This window comes from Poecile atricapillus, chromosome 4 (genome assembly GCF_030490865.1).
Source record: "Poecile atricapillus isolate bPoeAtr1 chromosome 4, bPoeAtr1.hap1, whole genome shotgun sequence".
NCBI classification, from domain to species: Eukaryota; Metazoa; Chordata; class Aves; order Passeriformes; family Paridae; genus Poecile; species Poecile atricapillus.
The window spans coordinates 20,279,248-20,303,148 of NC_081252.1; the positions used below are offsets into that span (position 1 = coordinate 20,279,248).

Below are 23,901 nucleotides of genomic sequence, written 5' to 3' on the forward strand. Positions count from 1 at the left end.
GTAACACTTGACAGTAATCTCTTGAAGCATTCAGACAGTGTGATAACTCGCTAATACACACTGTAAATACAAGTGGTGAGTATGTTGGTGTGTTTTCTTCCTCATTTACTCTTTGTTGCCAGCTGTCCCAGTAACTTCTACCATGGACATATTTTTTCTGTTATTTTTTGATACCCATCAAACTGATAAGGCTACCAGAATCCCCAGTTAAACCTCCCTGTGTATCCCTTCACCAGCACCACAAAAAAGGACTTACCTTCACCCACAGTGCAGAGGTAAGTCAGATGCAAATATGGTCTGAACAACTGATTTATATCCCCGATCTGAACTGCACTGATCAGGCACAGGGCTTCTTCAAGGTACACCAAAAATTCTGGTCATGTCATTAACTTCTCCTTAAGTCCCCCTTTCCCCTCTCCCAACTTCTTACTTGGTCACCCACGCTTATTCCCAAACAAGCAGCTGTTCACCCCTTTTTCACTGTCCCCAGACTAGGCTGACTTCATATCCTCACTAGTTATTTTACGATGGGGTGCCCTGGAACTTTGTCCCCTGGCCATCAATTCTGTGAAATCAGTATTGGTTTATTTTGCCCGTGGCATACTTCAATTTCTCAATCTTGCCGTCTGTTTGGAAGCGACGCAAATCAGGGCTAACCATCCACACATTTACCTTAACATAATCTGTTTATCTTCACTCCCCAGCAAAAGGGGTAACAAAACAAAAACAAAAAAAAACCATTTGATATACAAAATAAGCTGATGGTAACACAATGCCAAAAATAGCTTATTATGTTAAGTGCAAGGGAGAAAAGCCTTTATATAAAGCTTGATTGCAACAACATTTCAATTAACCAGTTTAAATACAAGACTTGCATTAAAATATTTCTTCAGATACATCTCTTGCTCTAAGGTGGTTTTTAAATTTATATACACATATCCAGTTGTAACACTTGACAGTAGTCTCATGAAGCATTCAAAGAGTATAACTTGGTAAGTACACACTGTAGATACGCGGACTTAACGTATGTATGATTTCTTTCTTCAAGGGTTTGTAACATTTTGTTGAGTACTAGCCTCAGACAGGTGACCAGCCACCTGATACAGTATAATACCTCCAAGCCCTTCCTCAAGTCCCACAGTCTATGCTTCCACAGCTCACTGGATCCAGATGGTGTTGCCTCTTTCTGGTCTGCGAGACTCCACTGTCAATTCTCCGAAAGTAGAGAAAAACTGCTCCATTTCCTTCTGCAGCATATCATTCCTCTTCTCTGCATCCTCCTTCGCCCTCTCTGCGTTACGCATTTTGATTTCTACCATTGTGAACTTCTTCCGCTCTTGATCCAGCTCTTCATGCAGGGCCATCATTTCAGTCTCCAGGGTGAGATTTCTCTGCTCCAGGCTGCATGAAGGAAATAAAAGCAGACAGCTTCTGAGCAGTACTCCTCACTCACTCATGCAGAAACGCACACCACCAACAAATTCATACACGTCTTTTCATTTCTAAAGCTTAGACTGAATTTCTGATGGGTATATCTACAAACCATGGCTTCATCGATGAACTGTTCTCATAGGGCAAACTCTACGGCAGTTTGTTAAAAAAATACCTTTGTCTCTTCAGTAGCTCATTTAGAAAATGCCTTTGAACAGCAAAAAGCACAGAAGCAAACAGGTCCATCTAATTTTTCAGAAGTAGGCTAACTATTCCCTTTACTTCCCGAAGCTGCTGCTAGTTGCAGCAGTGTTACCTACAAGGTCAGAATAGTGCCCCAAATGCCTTTGTTTCACTGCTAATCTCCTCTCTTCAGCTGACCTGCCTGCTCTATTTGCCAATATGGACCGGTATGTATCTGTAAATATGGGCGTCATGAAGTTCAGTAAAGCGAGGTCCTACACCTGTGTCCTGGCAACCCCAGGCACACCTACAGGTTGGGCAGAGATTGAGAGCAGCCCACTGAGGACGACTTGGGACTGATGGTTGATGAAAAACTCAACGTGAGCTGGCGATGTGTGCTCACAGCCCAGAAAGCCAACTGTATCCTGGGCTGCATCCAAAGCAGTGTGGCCAGCAGGGTGAGGGAAGGGATTCTTCCCCTGTTCTGCTCTGCTGAGACCCCACATAGAATACTGTGTCCAGCTCTGGTGCCCCCAGCACAAGAAAGATATGGACCTGTTGGAACAAGTCCAGAGGAGGACCAAGAAGTTGTAAGAGGATTGGAGCACTTCCCCGACAAAGACAAGCGGAGAAAGTTTGGGCTGTTCAGCCTGGTGAAGGGAAGGTTGCATGGAGATCTCATTGCAGCCTTCCAGTATCTGAAGGGAGCCTACAGGGAAGCCAGAGGGACCCTTCCTCAGGAGCTGTAGTGATAGGACAATGGGGAATGGCTTCAGACTGGAAGAGAGTAGATTTACATCAGATGTTTGGAAGCAATTCTTTACTGTGATGGTACTGAGGCACTGGCACAGGTTTCCCAGAGAGGCTGTGGATGCCCCATCCCTGGCAGTGTTCAAAGCCAGGCTGGATGTGGCTCTGAGCAATTTGGTCTAGTGGGAGGTGTGTCATGGCAGGGGGTTGGAACTGGATGATCTTTAAGGTCTATTCCAAGCCAAACCATCCTATGATGTTAGTGGTACTAAATGTAATCAGCACACATATTAAAGCACACATGAAGTGTTCCACTGCACTGCACACTGTGCTGGAAATCATGATGCAGGTGAAAGACTGCAACACTCTGCAAAGTGCTGCACTTTGACTGGCAGCTGCAGCTGCCAGCAGCTCTCACGCTGTGATCTATGACTTGGAGTGTCAGAGGTACCAGTACACAGAGCTGCTCTGTGAGAGCAGAGGTGAGAACAGAAGGTCCTGAACAGCTTGACTGAAGAACCTTTGTAACAAAGAGAGCACATTCAGCTCTGCACTTCTGAGTGCACTAAGCCCAGACTTTGAGGTTATTCACTGATCATGACAACCATCCACCCCAGCAACCTTGCTCTGTATGAGCAGAGCCTGCACTATCTGTAGACAGAGACACACCCCTCCTCTGCCCTCTTTTAACAGGTCTGAGCTTTGAAGGAAAGGCTCAGCAGCAGAGCAAAGACAGGATGATGAGTAGAGGTAACTCCCCAGATGCTGCATTTTCTCAAGAGAAATGGGGACTGCAAAGGAGTCCAGCAGCCTCCTCAGTCCCAAAGACTACAAGTGGAATATGCCACAACATTGCTTTCACTGAAAGGTGACACTCAGTTGCCTTTCTCTCGAGAACAGGGATGAACTAATCGAAACACTGCGAGAGCCTACTTATTTTGTTAATCAGATTTTATACAGATGCTCATGAGGTTCTGGCTTTACTTAAGACACCAACGGGATAGTGTGTCACAACCATGACAAACAACTGCTCTGAAAAAAAATCCTCTGGATCATAGTATCACTGAAGCAATGTCAACAATGAAAGACGACACTGGCAAGCACCTGGTGAGTGACACAGTAGTGACTGCAGCTAGTGCAAGTCACGATAGGAAAAACTTGGATTTACTCTGCAAAAAGGAAGTCAGATGGTAGAGCACCAAACCATCTTACCTTTTTATCCTTGTCTCATATTCTAGTTTTTGCTTGGCCATCTCTTGCTTCAAGCTGGACACCAGGCTGTGCAAAGCACTGTGGTTGTTGGTACTGTTGGGCACAAATGTTTCACTGTTATCGCTGCTGCTGGTGGCTCGGCTGCTGTGGCCCCCCACACTCCTCCTGTCACTTTTGTTCTCATAGTCACCCGGGTTAGAGAGGTCTTCGTGTGGTGGCCCATCCAGCACAGAGTCTTCAAAGTTACCTGCATAAAAGTCCTGCTCAGGGCAGGTGGTGGTGGATGAGCGACAGGAGTTGGAGTGCTCTGGGAGGGATATTTCACATGAGGACGTGGACCAGGTGGCACTGTCCACACTCTGTTTGTCATCAGAGTTCACCATAGAGAACTGCTGGTGGACATTGTCGTAGGTGGAAAGCCTGTTGTGCTGGCCTGACTCACCCACCGACGGCTCCCTCTGCTTGTTGTCCCTCAGAGTGACGTAGCCATTGGGCACCCAGCCCGGGCTCCGGCTGCCGAGGGTGTTGCTGTGCCCGTCGGTGCTGGACACGCCCATCCGCACGCCTCCGTTCTGCACGCTGTGTGTCCCCATCTTGGTCACCGGCCCCTTCAGGGACGACGTTCTCCTGGTTTGCAGGGAGCAGTTTGGTAAGGTCTGGCTCTTCTCCGGGCCCTCTGCAGAGCTGCTGAAGGACCCGTTGGTGACAATGCCGCTACCTTTATTAAAAGCGGGATTTTTTTTCACCATCAGTGGCGGGCTCCTGGTGACATCTGGCTTCTGGATGCTGTTCCTGGGGCTATTTGTCTTGCTGCCTGGCAGAGCAGTCGGAGACTCACAGTCCATGCTTCCCCTCTGGGGAGACTCGGGTGTGTCCCAAGAGCAGCGCCTCACTGCAGTCTCCTTGGTGTTGTTGTTCTCTTTGTTCTGTAGCTGCCCTGCAGTGGTTTTCTTTGGAATTTCATTGTTGTTGTTGCACACCTCAGGTCCCATCTGAGGCTCTATATCCTTGGGAAACAGCTCTTCATGTTTGCTAATCATCACTGACATGAGCTGCTGGACTACTACTGTACCTGAAAGGGGACATCAAGCACATGGCTGTGAATGGCCTGTTTTACTTAACGCATAAATATATTTTATCTCCCAGATTCCACAAATACTTAGCAAACATTCAGCTTAAACAAACATTGACACAATGCATCCATCTGTGTAACACCCTGAATGTTTAACAAGGCTGAAGTGCCTCTTGGCTGCAGGGCCACATCAGCATTATCTCTTCCTTCCATCATACCGAGATAGTAAGGCCTCATAGACCCCTAAAAACAACAGGAATATTTGCAAAGAAGCTGTTACCATGACAGTAACTGCATCCCATGAAGACCACAGGAGGAGATAATGAGCACAACACGGTAACATCATTCTAAATTATGGCTTTCCACTCAAGGTGGAGAACGCTTTAAAACCAAACTCTCACTCTGGCACAGCACTTGTGTTTGGTAGTTTAACAGCAAATGGGCAGGCAAGTGATTTGCACTGCTGGAACAGACATTTTAGTCTTCTGAAGCAACACAGTGCAGTAATGAGACAGAATTAATTTAATGTCAATGCATTTAAGCACTCCATGGTGAGACTGTATGCAGCCAAAGAACTATGCCACAGCATTTTATAGCATACTATGGAAGTAATGCAAGACCACAGCTTGCTGCTTCCTGTAATAGATGGCCACCTCTCCTCTAAAAGAACAGCCCCTTGGTGTGCACACCACTTGACTGCACTGTAATTTACACACTAGCATTTGGAACTGGACTTGGCATGATAAAGATGTGCGACTATTTTGCTAAGCAGATCCTAATTAGGGTTTATCAAGAATATGTCAGGAACAAGGTCAAGGTAGTTATAATAGCCACTTCATTTTTAAACTGCTAAAAAGCTCTCAGAGGCATGCTGTGCTCTTCTAATCAATAAATTCCCACTGTGCAAAATCATTTCACATCTGTGTAATACACTGGATTTTATATCCCACCCTTTTAAAATACAAGTACCACAAGTCAATTCAATGTGGGTACTCAGCATCTTTTTTAGGTATTCTCACTTTTTTGTTTGCTGAGGCAAAATGATACCTTAGAACTAGGTAGTAGGAAAATTCACTTAGCTACTCCCCTGGAACACTTCGCTGCATTCCTTCCGAGAATGTTACCTGTTGTGTGCAGAACTTTACTACAAATATTGCTTTGTCCTCAGGGAACTTTTATAACTGCATTTGACAGGGAAGAAATTTCCCCGGGGCTGGAATTCTGAAGGAAATCTCTGCTGAATCAAACAAAAGCAACTCCTCATCCCCATGATAAAGATATGGATCCCCATAGCTGCATGTTTTATTTTGAATGATTGTGCAAGAAAAGCACTCTATCTTCCAAAAGGCAAAGAGAAATGACAAAGGGTGGCCATGAGCACCAATCAATTTGTAGTCTTTGTTCGAAGTTCCTACACATAGCCCTATTTCAAATCAGCACTGTCTTATGTCAAATTTTATAGTTATGCTTAAAAGAGGTCCCAAATCTGTTTAATCAAACCCATTTCTCATTAGTTATAGAAGTGTATGTGCTTTCCTACAGAGAATGTAGTATCCATCCCATTTCCTACAACAGGCACCATCATTTTAATTCTAGGGCTGTTGACAAGCAGGCTGGAGAGCTGCTCAGACAGTATTCACAGATTTCATACATTATTTGGAAATGCCATGTTTCTGTTCACAGCACCGTCGTTGTCATAAGAATTAGAAAGAATAAGGGGAAAAAGTAAGGCTTCAGAAAAACATAGAGGGAATTCTATCTGGGAAGAGAAAAAGCATCATACTCACATGAAAAGAGTAATTCCATACACTATCAAATAAACTATGAAAGCTGCGTTTTTTGAATTTTCAGTGCACAGTCTTCGTACAGCCCTAATTTTCAAGAAACTTGAGTAAATCCTACACATTAAACAAAACATGTCTGACAGCATAAAAAGGCATCGTGTACTTCGTGGAGAATAAAGATCACAAAGACTAAGACTAGAAGGAAGTCATAGGAGGACACTGTCACATCCATATTTTTGTCTTAATCACAGCAAAATGCTACAGCTGAACATGGCTGTAAATGAGAGCATACAGCTGGTAAATTGATTTGTGCTGTTCAGGAAGGCATGTAATATACAACTGCCTTGTGGGGGTTCTACACGGGTCACTGAAGTGTGAACCTGAGCTTTTCCTTGTCCTCAAGAACCACAGGTGAAATATTAACTGCACTCCAACTGCATGTGCTGAGTAAGAACATGCCATGCTTGCAGGAAGTTCTGAGAGAGAAGGTCCATGTTTAGTGAAGCTGCTAAGGCAGAACCAACTCATGCAAAGTGTGTTTGGAACGCTGCACATTTCAGTACCTTTCATAAAAACTTGCAAGATTTAACCCAAAATCTCTTTCGGGTTGAAAATTTCTGTCTCTATATAACAGCTTTATGGAACTTACTGCACAAACTGCATGAACTGGTATGTGCTGGTAATAAACCTGAAGACATTTCTTCTTTTCTCTAACAAGTTATGTACAGTAAGCTCACCCTCCATGATAGTCAGAGGATCTTCCACTTTGGGGCGCAGGATGTTAGGGCCAAAAACTGTAGCCAGGTTTTGCACACTCATTTTGTTTACACCTGAATACGACTGGACTTCATCAAGGAATCTGTGGGGAAGAAAGAAGTCCTTAAGGAACATGTAAAGAGGAAAACTAGAAAAAAAAAAAAAAGTCCAATCACGTGATTGTTTCTTAACATAGTTTAAGTATTGCATTCCAAGTGCAAACAAAGCAAATAACTGCAGCTAGAAATAGGAAAAAAAAGGTCCTATCAAGAGAATAGAATAGATTCACTCCTACTTTCTTGCACTCCTTGCCTGCATATGAAAGAAAAGTCACAATCTTGATAGAGCAAATTACTAATTAGTCATGCAATAAACCTACCGTTTCACTACCTTCACTTGAGTTCTCCAGTCCTCCAAGTGTGAGTAATGTTTTTCCTTCAGGGCACACAGACAGACAGGTCTGTCTGTCAGCTCACACTTATAAACACCATTGTGATATTTTTGCATGAGCACTTACCTACAGATGTATTTCAGCAGATTGTAATTGACAGCTGGCAGGCTCTTCACTTGCTTCACCAGTTCTTTCAGGCCCTTTAAAAGGTTTAAGGAAAAATAAAGAGTGAGTAGGCACAGTTTTTTAATATTTTATTAGAGATTTTTTTTTAAAAGTCAGCAATTCTAATTACAAGACAACAGACACACACTGAAACTGCAGCATTAAATACAGGTTATGATAAGGAACAGATTGTAGAACCCATTCTGGATTTGGTTAACATGGATTAGCTCTGGAAAAAAATAAACAAGAAAACAAATATCTTGTTTTCATCATGTCTTTTCTTTTTCTTTCTTTCTTTCTTTTTCTTTTTTTGACCAGAAGCTCCATTCCTCCTGCTGATAACAAGGCTAAGCCTTCCGGGAACAGTCCTGGTTTGAACTAGCTGGCATTTCCCACAAGAAACTACTTGGTTATTTTACCCAGTTCTGGTTCATACTAGATTCTGACTAACAAATGACTCCTGATTTAACAGCAAGAGTTGAACAGCAACCATCAAGATACTTTCTTTTATAGTTCAGAGTTTAATCTATGAAAATATATGTCTCTTCCATAAACGTGGAACCTATTGACTACAGGGATGTTTAATTAACCTGGATTCAGTGACATGCAATAAATACACCTAATGTTATGCTACACACCTTTATATAGAATTCCCAAGGACACAGGTGGCAACAATTTTCATATAAAACTTGCTTCAATTAATAGATACTCATTTAAAAATTAGGCCAAACCAGCTTCTCTCCTCCTGAAAACTGAAACAGCCTTTTATTTCATCTTACTGGAGTTACCAACTCACCGTTTCTTCCTCCTTGCTGAGCATTTTGGCACAGGAAAGAAAATCTTCGTATTTTGCATATGGTACAACTGGTTCTGGGAGTTCCCTTAGGTACAGCTTGAGCAGTGAAGCCACAGTGTGCACATCTGTGTTGCTGTTGGGGTGGAATACAAGAAGTCATTAATGTGAATCAGGATGATACTGTCAGACTGACAAGCTAAAACCTGCCACTTTTCCATTGTCATCCCACATTTTACTCATCACCGGTATATACATTTACAACCCTACCTGTAATCTGATTTTTGTTGGACTTTTTTGTCCTATAAAGAACTCAGGATACCCACAGGCAAATGTCTGTCAACTCTAATGATTTATTACCGTAAATAATTACACCTAAGGCCCTGTTTGCAGAGACAGGTATGGAGAAGACAGATCCTGCCTCTTGTTGACAAGCATCTCCCTTCAGACATGCAAAATTCATCTCAAATGCCACTTTTTGCTTTCACCTGAGCTAGAAACAAGGCGTTCACATAGTGGGAGTTCTTCTCCTAGTGATGACCCAAGCTCCAAAAACATGCCCAGCATGTCTCAATTCCATTTTATCACCACGTCCAGTATTGTTACCAGTATCCAGGAAGCAGGTTTTAAAGGAAATCATATATAGCACAGGTATTTAGTTGATGTCTACCTACTGGAATTACAGCTCTTTCCCTGACATGCATCTTTTTCCTATGGGCTCCCACTAAATGACTACTGTGCCTTTTAGCTGTACTCTTACACCGAAAACCTGGATATTCAGAACCACAAATCCCTAGGAAATGAGTTTTAGCTCTATCTTGTACCAAATAAGCTGAGGCACCACACAGAAAATACCTGAATGCTTGCAGAACAGATAACATCACAGGGCCAATACTCAAAGACCTGATAGGACATGTGCTTCTCATAATTGCATTTGCAGAAATTTAAGGTTTTTTTGGATACAGCTAGTAGGAGCCTCAGCTGTTTATCAGGCACACTAAAACTAACACAGGGAGAAAGATCACAATCACAAGTTCAGACAATGCAATCACACTTGCTTCAATGTTTCTGTGGTGTGTCAAGTTACACGCTGTTAACTTAGGAGTTCTTACCTGAAAGAAAGTAAGTAGAAATTAGATGTAAGGCACAAGTTAGCATGAAGAAATCTCTCTTGCACTATGTCTGGCTCCATCCCTGGGTTTAGCTACTCAGGCATTTATTCAAATCCTTACTGGAATGTTCTACATGCTTTCCCTGATTCAGAAAAAGAACTGTACTGCAAGCTGCTATTTTTCCCTCTGATTTCTGAAAAATCAGAGAAGGGGGCACTAAATTTTCATTAATTCTTTCATTAATAAGAAACAGAAAATGCACACACATGCCTACAATGTGCATCATTATGTATTTTCTTTTTCTTTGCAGACTTCAGACATGGAGTATTTTTTTAAACTCACAGTCTCTCAAAGGGAGACATTGGTATTTGACACACTTAAGCTTTGCTAGAGGTATGTTAATCATTATTTTGGAATAATCTGTTAAAACAGTAATGACTTTTACTAAGTTAAATCTTAACAGGAATGGTGGGAACAACCTTAGAGTAATGTGGTATGGTATGCCAGAAGAAGAGAGATGTTAAAGCACTGTGTATATTTAAATGTTCACCATCACCAAACTCCTCAAAATGAACGTGCAGAAAATATTTCTAATTCCAACATGAATAATTCCCAGCCCAAATTCCAAAAAGCGTTTTCTAGAGAAACTCTATAAAACACTAATGCAAACCCACATTTTTAAAGTTCAAATTCTAATCTCTTGACTACTCTGTTGTAGAGTGGCTTGAACTCAAAACAGTGTTTACCTATCCCCCACACTTTCTGGATACATATATAACAAATGTGGGGAACTACTAGCATGAAACCAGGTATGACTGTACTCTTTTATGAGATTGCAAATGCTAGCTCAGATTTGGCCTCTAACCTTTCTGTTCTACCTATTCTTAATTCAACACCGACTGCCTTTCAGAAGATTTTATTATTACGGCTTTTTTTATTTAAACAAGGAAACTCCTCACACCTTGCTGAAGGACTTAACCACATCTTTACAGATTCTATTTGCATAAAACTGGAGAGGCCTTTCCAAAATACAAGAATCAAACAGGTTAAGTGAGGGAAATTACTGAAGAACAATTAGAAGTTGGCACATAGGTCTCTCAGTAAGGGGATTACACATTTACATCTTCCCTTCTTTGTACTGCCAGGATCATGCTTCATGTAGTATGTAAGAATAATTTTATACCAGTACTTGCTGCTAGTGGGCACAGCAGCTGAAGGACAAAAAGGCTGAAGAAGGGGACAGAAGCCTAGAAAGTTAATGCAATTTATAAAATTTCTTTTTTTCAGTGTGAAGTACTGTTGGATTATCACTGTGAGAGGTAAGCTGAGTGCCAAAACTGTGGATCTACCATGGAAAAACTGAGAGAGAAATGGAGAGGCAGGATGCTGAGGAGGAAAGAAACTGGGAAGTGTTGCTCTCAAATTAACTTCCTGAAGCACATGCTGTATTTACAAGTGTATAGGAAGGTGTTTTATAATATGGGATTAGAAACCCAGGCTGCAATTAGCAGACAGAGACACATATACAATATTTTAAACGAATTTTTCAATTATTATTATTTTCTAAGGCAATACCGCAGACTGCCACAAGATGGTGGGGTCGCAAAGTAAGATTTTGGAACATTTGTTATTTTTTCCCCTTAACTGTACTGGACCACTTCTTAGGATTTCATCTATCTATACAGCAATTACCACACAGATTTGGGCAGCACAAACAAAATAAACGCAGTCTGTATACAAAGACATACTGCTTGGCAAGCTCTTTAAGAACTAGATTTTTAAATTCTGCTTTATCAACATTTAGACAAAAGCTAGTAAATTTCTTGCTTGAGTGCAACTGTGTGTATAAAAATGTCGGTATTTTTATAAATAATGTAACTAAAAGACTGTCTCTCAGAATCTGAGACTCGTTTAGACCTTGCAATGTAGTATTATTTTTTTCACCTTTTGCTTTAAATTACAGGAGGCTATTATAAAATGGCAGACTCCTAATGCATCTGTATTTTGGGTGTTTTATTCCACAAGTACCACTAAGCACTTTACAGCCACAGAGGACAGCTGTAGGTTTCCAAGAAGTGCTGAACTGGAGGACCAGGAGCATTTATTTCTCTTTTTAGTCTAGAGTGTTCCATCTACAGTCTAAGTCAAACAACAGCACTTATATTTCTGCCTTGAGGATATACTGGTGTAGTTTTTAGAACATAGATTTTTGCAGGCTATGGAGGACCTTTTCCTCATGGACTTTTTTCAGTTACAACTGATCAGTTTAAGACAGGGCAGAATTTCCCCCTTAAGCACTGTCCTTGCCTACATTCCAGAATCATTACAGCTACAGAAATTTAATGATTATACCTATCTTCATACTTATTTTATTATCTGACTGTGTAATATCAAAGTGTTTCATGATTACACATTCATAATTAACACGATTAGAAGTATTCATTAATTTTTATTAAAATACAGTATGTCAATTCTGGCAGAAAATCCTCTGTTATCTAAATGAGAACAACTCTCATTAACCAAGGCAGACTTTCTCTAAGTGCACGATTACGAGCTTGAAATGGGAATGACGAAGCACAAAGTGGGAAATTGAATGTAACATAAAAAGCATCAGCAGGCTGAGAAACAGCTATTTTGGCACGTTGTCGTGGGAGGTCTGAGGAAGATGACTTATCACACTGAAATATTAATACTGCATTCATGGTGGCATTTACCAAAGGAGCATCCCCCCACTCCAGCACTGCTCATGCACAGGCATGACAAATGCCAACATGTCCCAGCCTCTCCTCAGCCAGACTGCCCATATTTAAAGCCCCATTCATCTGAACTTTGTCATTAATATCTCTCACGGCGTTGCTGTTTTGACAGCACTTTCCTTTGTGATACCACAGACACCGTGGAAGTGGCTGTCAGACCGATTACACTCCCTGGAGTTTTTCACTCTCTCTACCATAAACAATATCCCTGAAGCCCAGAAATCCAGGCATAACCCTCACACTCAGACCAGCAGACAGGGTGCTCACAGAGCTGGAGTCAGCGCTTCAGAGCACAAAGCCAACAAGCCCCTCATAAACTCTCTGAGAGGAAGTATTAACAAGGCAAGGTCACATTACAAAAAGATTAATGCCGTGCCAAAAATAGCTCTAGATCATGATGGCACATAAACAGTTTGCATGAAGAACAAACAGTAGGGAACAACAAGCTGAGAGGCTATAATTCAATTTAGGAGTCCTGGTAATAAAACAAAGAAGAACATTACAGTTTGTGTACCAGTTTGACTCGTTTTCAGAGAGAGGCTTTGGTCCAGAAATTCAAAGGTCAGGTTAACTTAGTGTGCTATGTGATATTTCTTCCCTTGTGTGGGAATCTTCAAAGCATTACTCTATATAATTTTCCTACATAATGCAGAGATCTAGTACAAGCAGCCCTGTGCCTCATTTAAGTACCAGATTAAATTTTGTCTTGTGAAACATATATGAAAGCATTTACCAGTCTGGCTCTAGTATAAGTTAACCGATCTCTATTCTTGTGTCTTTGTTTAGACAGAGAAATAAACCAAACCTATCCTACGCCTTTGTCCTTGTGCTCACCATTTTTACAAAGCACGCTACCTTCCACAGTCCACAAGGAATAGTGAAGTTTGGCAGACTCTATTTACAAGTTAGATACCAATTACAGTAATTGTAACAGCAGCCAATTTATGCAGGTTTATAAAGGCTTTAAAAACAAAAATGAAGACAGTACTTTAGGACAAAGAAAAAGACAAACTCCATGGGGAAGGATGTTAAAAATTACTTCCAAAAATACAGATCCTTAAGAAAGAGACACAAGTACTTTCAGGTAAGGTGGGCAGAGGTTTAAGAAACAGATGGGCTCCCTCTAGGAAAAAGATCTACCAGCTCCACTGAATATAACTTCTCTTGAATTATTTTCTCTTGATAGATTGGTCAGAAAAACTGTTAAATTTCTCCAAGCTTTTCCAAGGATTGCAAGCATATGTAAAAACATGGAAACCCACAACAAATAACCTACCTGTTCTTGTTTGCTGGAAGAGAAAGCTACAAATTTTGCAATCCAGATAAGAATGTTTGAAAAAAACCACTCTCTCAAACCTTGCATATAGTAACCAAATGACATCCTTTCTTAAAGGATAGATTTCTCTAAGAAATCACTGGTCACTGGCAAATGAAATATGTAGCTGCCTTTTCTTTTTTTTTTTTAAATCAGAGCTGACAAACCAACCATTTCTGAAACTGAAATTCATTCAAAGCAACTACAAATGTTCATTCACTGCCAATAACTAAAAACACTCTGAGGACACTAAACCTAACTGAAAACACAACAGGACACCAATTAAACTAATTTAATGACCCTTGCATCACACTAGATATGTCTCCTAATGTGTATTTAATTGCTAGACTAGGTCTTTAAGTTGTGCTATATGCAGAGGCTATTTCTGTTAGCTGGTTAGAATAAGGGCTGGAATTGGAAAGGACATGGAAGTGAGTCCAGAGGCATCGCTGATGAGCAGATTGAGAAGAACAGGGAAAAAGTCTGGAACCAGCAGAAACAAACAGGAATTTTCACAGGCCTAAGGCCATTTGTGTTTGGCAGGAACAAGCTTTCGAGTAAAGACTTCATTTCACATAACAATGTGGAGTTTTAGGGATTACTGCACTTTGCCAGTAGGAGAGCTTATAAAGCCCCTTCTTTGTGGGAAACTATCTGCTTCTAAACAAATTCTTATGTACAGGCTTGGTTCTGGAAAACGAAGAACAATTTTTACAACCAGTGTCTGTACTTGCCATTTGCACAGTGCCAATGAAGACTGCAGCCCCACTGAGACATGTCCCATTTCCTGCAGTCACCAAAATTTTAAAGCATTCTTTGCCTCTGGAGGAGAAAAAGAATTGTGCATGTGCTCCTTCTCACCTCAATCTCGACATTGATTTTGTTTCAACAATCCCATGGATTAGGTGCACAAGAACATACCAGTTCTACATTCTGGATTATTTAGCTCCAGTGAATAACAGTTACCATTTGCCAGCTATCAGATACTGACACTTAGGTATCTTCTTCTCAGCTGATTGCAAAGGTGACCAGAGCAGTAAGTAACATTTTGTCCTATAATACACTATATTCTTCCTTAGAGGAATTCATACTCGTAAGAAAATGTTTTGATAAATATGAATTTATGTGAGAATATTCATATTCTCTCTTGTGCATGCACACAAATGCTGGCAGGTGAGCTATGTAACTTTTAAACTCTCTGAATCACTGAACTATGTACATCAGTAATAGTTTTGAAAATCCAAGCCACATACATCAATCACATTAATTTTTTATTCATATTTGTTTCAGTGACATTTCAACTATTTTTTCTCCCTAAGCAATCTTATCTCACATGTCATCTGATAGCAATTGTGACGAACAGCAGATGGAAAGAGGCAATATAAAAAGAGAAATCCAATTCTGTACCCCTTCTAGGTAAAAACTGGAGAACAAATCCTTATGCAATTTTCCTTATGCAGTGCCATATTCTCTCTGCTAATTTCACAGAACAAATGGTCATAATTCACTTTGTGTCATTACAAATGTATGATTTGTAAAGGAGATGAGGGACTTTATAAGTAAAACATAAGCCACACAAGAAGAAAGAAGCAAATACCCCAAGGGCAAAGAAAATGGATTCCCTGGAGGGGGCAATTTCACACAGAGGTGGAGCTGTACTGGAAATACCAAGGATATTTCAAATAGTAGCAAGCATGAGTGATTGCCTAATTGCACTGCTAGTTCCTTAAAGCAAATTTCACAATATGTGCAGATATTCTCAGAGGGAGTGAGGTATTTATTGATTTTTGCTTCTAAACTGACACACAATTTTGAGGTGTTGTGTTTTTCCTCACACAAAAGGCCTCAGCAGTTTTCAGCTGCAGCAGCTGCACCCTCACCTTTCCAATACTGCAAGAAATTATGATGTTCAGTTTTTATAAGAGGGAGGCCTGTGGTGTTGGATGTTTCAGATCAGACACAGGGTTTTCTTAGTCTGTGAGACTGAAAAACTTTAAACACTAGTTCCATTCTCATACATGACTCTTCAGCAACATTCCAACCATAAGATCAAAATTAGTAAGTAAAGGTTTTTTCCACTGCATTTTTATAACTGACTTCAGTATTGGAACACCCAGCTGAAAACTCACGTGAGAGCAATCATTTCTCAGATATGTTTTATGTTTCAAAATATGGCTGCATTTTCTTTTGACCTAAACTATTCCCCTTCTTGTTTCTAATTTGCTTTATTCGCTCTGCTTGTGCCTGCTCTGTGGTCTTCTCTGACAAGGGGGCATAGACAGGAAGGCAAGAGGGGAGAGAGAAGGGCAGGGTCTCCAAAGAACTGTGGACAGCAGCAGAATTCTGGGCTAAAGAACAGAATGTGCCTCTGAACTCCATCTCCCAGAACCTGTACGGTGATTTAAGGTGTGTGACCATCTTAAAACAGAGATGATATTTTAAAGGAGTTCTAACCATGGGTGTATGATCTTACCTTTGGTTTTGCTTTTAATTCTATGTTACGTATTTTATTGAATCAGCTATGAAGGCATAAAAAGAAGGACTATTTAACAGCAATTTTCCACACAAAAATACACACAAGCCTACACATATGTTTCAAAGCATCTTCATGTGTTCTAAAGTGTTTGTCTGACTTATGTGTACTTGCACATAGAAAAAATGTGAGTATGAAAAATGGCAAACTCCTCAAACATCAGCTCTTTGTGTTAGTTCCAACACTGATGACAGCAGTCAGTCTTTCTCCCTGCCAGAGGCAGTGACCCAGCACCGCTACGGCAGTGTGACCTGTATTCCATTGTGCTCAATGCCCCAAGAATAAAAATGTCAGCTCTGCTCTAACTGCAAAAATGTCTATTAGTATTGATGCAAACTCATAGGGAGAACCTGGGTGGTTTTCACATGGTGAGACTTTTGGCTAATAGTAACATGTAACCACATATTAAACACAGAGGATCTAGAGCTTCAAAAGAAAAAGTAAGCATGGATGCCTAATGTATGTGTTTTTTTCTTTCTCTACAGCACTTTTCATATTGTGGCCACTTTCCAAGAGTTCAGCTTGCCCAACAGGCTGCATCAAATCCAGAGCCCATGCTCCTGTTCAACACAATGAAAAGTTACCCCAAACCAAAGTCATCACACAAGTACAAACACTGTGAAATAAACTCTAACTCAAGAGTTTACAAATGGAACAACAGGTTGGAGAAAATGAGAAGATGCTCAATGGAAATGATGCAGAGATCAGAGCAGAATTGATGTCTGCTTGACTTCCGGACCACTGCTACACCTGAATCACACCTCTCCAAACTCAAATGTGAAAAAGTAAACAGGAAAAGTACCCTGTGCAAGACATGGGGACATACAAGGTCAGTGTTCTTTAAATTCTGAGCTTCAGAAGCAGAACTGCAGGACCAGGGATTTATAGGCAGCTCCTGCTGATGTTTCTAATTGCTAGAGTAGAGATTACGTGCATCCTTCACAGCAGTAGCATGTAAAATCTCTTCTCTTTTTCATCTGCTAAAGCTCAGCCAACATACCTGTTCATGGGGCTCATTAGTCTGTGCTACAGATGTTGATAGATAACCTTGAAAAAAAACTTAGTGCAGCTGAGCCCTGGTCTCATTTGTTTGGAGTAGTTAGAACTTGTGCACTTCCTTCAAGCTGTATCTCTCAGTGGGGTGTTCAGTACATCATCTTCCCACAGTTCATTGTGGCTTATTTTCTTAAGCATTTCCTCCACAATTATTTGGTTTACAGGCACAGAAAAATAACCTTTTGTTTCTGCCACTTGCCTACTCTTTGGTAGAGACAGGCATTATCAGTAATATTTATCATAATGTTCAAGTAAGGAAATGTGCCCAATAGATGCTTCTTTACCATTTTTAAATAAGCTACATGGTATTTGAACAGTGAGTGAGCACACCATAAACATTTATCAGCTAACACAGTCACTTCCTATAGTCCTCTGGCTCCATAAAGCCGTTTAGTTATCAATTATCCTAACTCACCTTCAAATGAGAAACAAAAAAAACCTCATAGGAAGCCAAGTCACTTTTCCAGAGCATTATAAATTCTTAACTTTTCTTTTAGTGTGGGTCAGGACTGAGGAGACTGTTGGGAGATGAAAGAACATTACAGGTGTCTGCCTTCTGTGCATCTGATGCACAAACCTTCAAGCTTAATGAATCTGCTCACTTCACAGGAACAGGGAATGAAGGAACATAAATGATTTCCAGCAATCAGGTTTGAATTATGGAATGTTTTTGCACTAAAAGATCAAGCTACACTTTCCTTCCTGTTACTTGGATTACTATCAGACAAAGGTCTCACATAATAAATGCAATCTGCCTCTTCCTCTTAAATCCCATTGGGCCCACAATTGCAGTGAAGCATTCTGATGCCACTGTAGGGGTGTGTTATGGATGTCACTTAAAGCACATACTGAGGACAACAGCTGTTCAACAGTCTCTTGAACTGAAATTTCATGACCATTATACTAATTCTGGTCAGAGTTAAAAAGTCTATGTGGCACTCGTAATCCATTGGCTCTGTTTCTCTGATTGCACACTCCGGATATGTGACCACTGCTGTCACTGCTAACAGGAAGGCAGTAGAAAAATCACATGAGACTACAACTGCTTACAGTAAAGTAAAGTCATGCCCAGCTGTGTGAACAGGACCAAGTTTTCCTTGGCCCAGAACCTCTCATTAACCCTGTAAAACTGCATAAATATTGGAATACAAATCAGACCTGGACCCTCAAGACCACATAGGTTTGTTTTTATGGTCACAGTGATTTATTATAAGACCAAAGGCCCAAAATTATAAAGAAATGCATGAAAGTACACTTCCCTTCCAGTCAGTTTTATAGATAACAGAACACACAGAGATTGGTGATAACAGAAATTCTTCCTTTGTGGAACTTACTAAATGCCAGCATCACCACTGCATTTCAAATGATATTAAGATCAAGGCAATCCAGATATTTTTGATTAAGCCAAAACATTAGCAATACTTCTCCTAACCAACTTTTCACAAAAGGAAGTTCTCCAGAAACGCTTTGAAATCAGACATCAAAGTCAGAATAAAAAAGAAGACATTTCAGAGCAGTAATAGGAAACACACAGAGAAACCTACAAAAACATGTCATTCCATCTATTGCTGCCATGTGTTTTACAGCACTGTGGGTCAGCCAGCCCAGCACACCACGTCCTGCCTCGGCTGCAAGGAGTGGGGAACAGCTGGAGGGTTTTACCTGTCAAAAGAAGGCTTTTCTCCACAGTCAAACGCATCCTGCAGCTCCTTGACGAGATTAGCCTGCCCAGGCAGTCGGAAAAGGCCTTCTTCCTTCAGCCCCCGCTGTCGGATGAAGTCCACGCACTGCTCCACCAGCATGGGAGCCAGGCGGTTCCCATAGCGCTTCTCGTACCGGACAGTGTCTTCCAGCTTCTGCCCAAAAATACCTGCGCCAAAAAGAGAGCTCTGACTCAACTGAGCATCATAAACACATCTGAGGAGCCCACACCTTCTGTTACAACCCACGCAATTTGAAGGTCACTTAAATGCCTGGACAATTAGCCTACTCCTTTCTTAAGAACAAAATTTTCGTTTCACCATTGACACTCTTCTGGAAATACAGTGCTGACACATTTTTCAACAATGCTAAAAACATTATTGAAAATAAAACACCGTAAATTATTTGTGAGACCACAGGCACAGAAAACACAGACATAACACAAACAGGATTTTCTCTCACAAAACTTCTGATTCAAAAGTGATGCGTAACTCCATCTTTTTTGGTTAATGCCTAATTAGCAAGTACCTCCCATATCAGTTCCAAAGACATATAAACATTGTCTGTACATATGAAGAGAAAAATATTTATAAATATAACAGCATTTTGTCACTACTGAATGGAATTATTATTTTGTTCTCCAACTAGACAATGATAAATCCATTATGTATTACCAACTGCATTATCACCATCTGTTTTAGCAATAATAAATTTTGTGTACGAGAAGAAGTTCCTGACATGAAAGGTGAAATATGTCAGGATGCAGGAAGCCTGAATTTGTGCTTAAGCTCAGAAGAAAATGGAGGTTTTATGACAGAATTAATTTCAACCCTGATCTGAGGGTATCAGTGCTACCTCTGGAACGACAGCTACTCTTTACAGCTTATTTTGCCTCTCCTTTCAAAGGAGAGCAGCAGCAGCAGAGCAGCACAATAATCTTCAGGCATGTCATCTGTGCTGGAAGATCTCTCTTGAGACTACCACTTGCTCAACAGTACTAGGGCTGAAGCAAGGCAATCTAATTTCTATATATAGCAAGACAATGAATATTTCTAAGGCAGTCACGATCAGAAATTAAAGACCAAATGACTACTTCACTTTTGCAATGACGTATACTGTAAAGTAGAAAAATAGGCAGTAAATTGTGCCCTTCACTGAGCACACTGTTCCTGCTGGTTTAAAAATATAAAATATTCAACAAGAAAAACAGAGTTGTTTTGGTTTCCTTTTTCTAAAAAAAGCCTAAAATTGAACTAGACAGCTTTTGATTTTGACCTAAAAACTTAATTCACCCATAGATTACAATTCAGATAGAAACATCCATCTGGGTAACCTTTAATGTGCATATTATTCCTTCAACAGAAAGGTAATTTACACTTTAGTTGTAGGTAAGAGAGCTGCCTTGTAAATGCTCAAGGATGCAGGGCAAGTCTCAAGTTAACCAAATGGAAGGTCTGGAGTTTGTACTTAAAATTAATTATTTACTTAATTATTTTTACTGTAGAAGAGGAAGTAACTGGAGAGAGTAAACGATGTCCTGCTAAGACATCCACAGAGTGTCTGAGATGCAGAGCAGTGTACCTTGTGATTTCCATGGTACCCACAGTTGGGGATGCCAAAACCAGCAGTAAGCAAGGGGAATAAACATCACACAGTCACTCCTTACTAGCTCTCTTTTCTTCGTGCTGTACAAAACCCAAAGCCCAAAAATCAGCAGTTAAAGAAGAAATTTTTGTAATTTCAGAGTCAAGCTTAGAAGAATACTGACTGATGTAGCATCCATGAAGTCTGGGGCCTCGAGGCTGGCAAAGGAGCTAAGCATGCTAGGTAAGTTTTCTTAATTCTTGCACACCTTCCTAACCTCCTAAAAACTGATTATGGGGACGGGAGAAGTATTAATTGAATCTGTATTTTTACAAGTTAAGAGTTGCAGCTGGTTGACACAAAGAAAATCCTCAAATCCTTCCACTAGCTACACTCTCCTTCTCAAAGTAGTGGAATTAAGGGGGAAGGTCCACTGGAAGTCAGTTAAGGAATCTATGTGATTGTGGGAGTCTGGGGATTTCCAAGTTGATAATATACAAGAAAGCTGCACTTCATTGTCATCCAGTCTCTCCTTTCTCCCAGCTGAACAAGCCCCATTTTCTCTGCCTCTCTTCAAAGGGCAAGTTTTTAGCTCCTCAACCCTAGTCTGCTCAACTCACCTTAGTATTATCTCCACCTCCTGGTTTTGGCAGGTTTTTGTTTGTTAAAGGATACAATATTTGGAATAAAGTCTAAAATTTTGAAGCCAAAGACGTTAATCACTTTCCTCCTTCTGCTAGCTCTGCTCCTGCTGGTACTGCCCAGACTGCTGTCAATTCTTCCTTGCTGCCAGGTCCACTGCTGGCTCGTGTCCAGTTTACCGTACCCCAGGGCATCTAGGTCCCTTCCCCAAGGTTATTCCCTCTTAGGTGCAGGACTGGGCCACCCTACTCCAGTTTGCCCTATGAACCAACAGCCTAAGCCTCCTTGGGATGTCCTGGTTTTAAACACAAGACTTTCTGCTGGATATTGCTATTATACCACTACAGTGTACACATAATTAGAATTAATGCCCACTGACAGTACAAGTAGCAGGAATAAGCTTTCTCCTACTGGCTGTACCTTCTTCTCACCGTGCTAACTTTCTTTAATCAGCAATGTGCATATTTCAGCTTCCATTTGTAGGCGAGTGTAAACTCTTAGACCTACCAGAGTGCTTTGGAGCTCATATTAGTAATGACACTATAATCAAAACACATCACTTTCTATTAATACATTTTTGGATGCTACTTTTTCTTTTAGTTCATTTTGGTTCTTTTTCTTTTTTCAAAGCACATCTAGTAAGATAATTAATAAAATTAGAGTAAGGTCATTTTGTGCAGTGGGAGCAAAAACCTTTACTATATTATTATAAATTGCTGATTCACCGCAACACAAAATGTACTGAAAACAGGTGGGAACCAGAAAGCACTAAGATGGTCTATAACTGGAATTAATCAATTTAAGTTTTTCAATTTATTTGGCATTGGAAGTAATCTCAGGTAGACTTCGGTTGGCGTCTAAGTGTAGGTTGAACAAGATTCTCCAAATGAAACATTTCCTCCACCTAGAACACACAGAACACTGCACCAGGCAGCACTTAGCCATGAAATGAATCAGTCATGATAAGCCTGCACAAACATTGACTTGAAGTTACAGACTTGTTGATGCCTTATGGCAAAGGTACAGAAGGGGCAGAAACGTGACAACTCTGCTTCCACATCATGTTGCCATAGCTTCTACCTGGCTCATCATCCTTCTGGTGTCTCCTGGGTACAGCGTACCTTCTTCCACTGCCCTTCTCTAATGCTTTTATCCCCTCTCATGCCACAACTAACTGCTACAGAGATGCTGCAGATGAACAGTCTACAAGCATTAAGAGGTTGACTATTTGGAAGCAAAGGCATTCCTGTGAAAACTGCAGTTCCATTATGTCTGGCAGAGAAAATGATGAACACTGTCAGCTATAATTGGTAACTACGTGCACTTCCTTTGCAAAGAAGAAAGGAAAAGACAGTCCAAGTTATGGAAACTAGATTAGAACCAAAATCATGGAGATAATCTCAAATGCTGTTACTTAAGAGTAAATTTCCACTACAGTAACTAAACAAGAACATCTCTGTTAGAGAAGGTAGTAAGAGAGCCCTCATAAATCCTGCTGTAATCTAAATTCAAGTGGCTCCTCCTAAATCTCAATGTCTCCAAAATCCAGAAATGCACAGATGCACAAGAGCTGACCTGAGGATTGGTTTATCCTTGGGATCGGGCACCAGAGGAGAAACAAATCAACAAGAAACTGTGAGATTCAGAATAGCGCTGGTTTGGCTTCCCCACAGCTGGTGGAAGGCAGGGAAATGCACAGGATCCAGTTCTGACCAGTCATTAGATTTAATCAGCAGAACTGCTTTTCCAGAGAGCCCTTGCAGGTCTGTAAAGCTATATCCAATTAAGCCAGGATCACGCATAACATCAAAGAGGAAAATCACATGTTAGTAAAGGGCATGCTGAGCAGTTACTCATTAACTAGAACATTCCCGTGGCAAAAGTTTTGTAAACACTTTGAGAAACTGGGTTTCCATGCCTAACAGATATCCAGAAACCTTATGAAAAACATCACAATGCTATATGCAAAATCTGCATATGTCTTCTCAAGAGTTGTGGAAGCACTGTGGTTATTTTTCATGGTACATAGTCACAGTTAGAGTATGGCTTTAACATCTGAGAATATTACTAGTCAATTATTTCCTCAGCTAACTGAAGACAGGCAGGGATCACATATAAAGTCCATGGACTTCTGATTCTGGAGGAAAAAAGAAAAAAAAATCTAGGTGGCCACCTTGCTCCCTAAGGGATGCCTTGAAATAAGGAATACCTCAAAAAAGCCCACTTGCCACTCTAGATTGATGACAGTGCACGCATTCAGTGAGTCAGAAGGTTTCAGACAGCAAAAGGCACTGAAGGCTGTTTTCATAGATGGCCCACACCTGTACATATGCACCAAAGGATCAAGGGATCCTGGTGCTTCCAAAACAAGTTCTGGTTTCATGGGCTGTACTGATCAGAAAGGGTCAGTTAAGGTTAAACTGATCGCAACTTAGAATCTGGATGCAAATTTTAAACAGCTCTTAATTCTTCATCAGTAATTCATTGACAGAAAGTAACAGATCAGATGAAAGGCTTTCAACAGTGGGGCTGGGAACAAAGACCTGGAATAACACAAAGAAATGGCTGTCATGGCCACAAAACACCTAATAAGGAGTTTAAAATTATTATTTCCCATCAGCTTTCTGCTCAGATGTTCCCCAGCAGTAAGTGCTGTTTTGAGTGG

At 40.7% G+C, this 23,901-nt stretch overlaps 1 protein-coding gene across 8 annotated transcripts in view; it reads right to left on the bottom strand.

The window, feature by feature from the left end:
- Positions 1–667: 667 nt before the first annotated feature.
- Positions 668–23,901, bottom strand: part of ARHGAP24 (Rho GTPase activating protein 24) — a 184,349-nt gene continuing 161,115 nt past the window's right edge. For 7 of the 8 annotated variants that reach the window (XM_058837941.1, XM_058837942.1, XM_058837944.1 and 4 more), the window contains 6 exons: positions 18,972–19,179; positions 8,541–8,673; positions 7,706–7,779; positions 7,170–7,291; positions 3,577–4,648; positions 668–1,401 (listed from right to left, as the gene is read on the bottom strand). In XM_058837941.1, the coding sequence (XP_058693924.1) occupies positions 1,158–1,401; positions 3,577–4,648; positions 7,170–7,291; positions 7,706–7,779; positions 8,541–8,673; positions 18,972–19,179 (1,853 nt within the window). In that variant the 3' untranslated portion in view covers positions 668–1,157. Of the gene's footprint in view, positions 1,402–3,576; positions 4,649–7,169; positions 7,292–7,705; positions 7,780–8,540; positions 8,674–18,971; positions 19,180–22,811; positions 22,968–23,901 lie in introns of those variants that run through there. The other variant, XM_058837947.1, reaches the window with a different exon arrangement.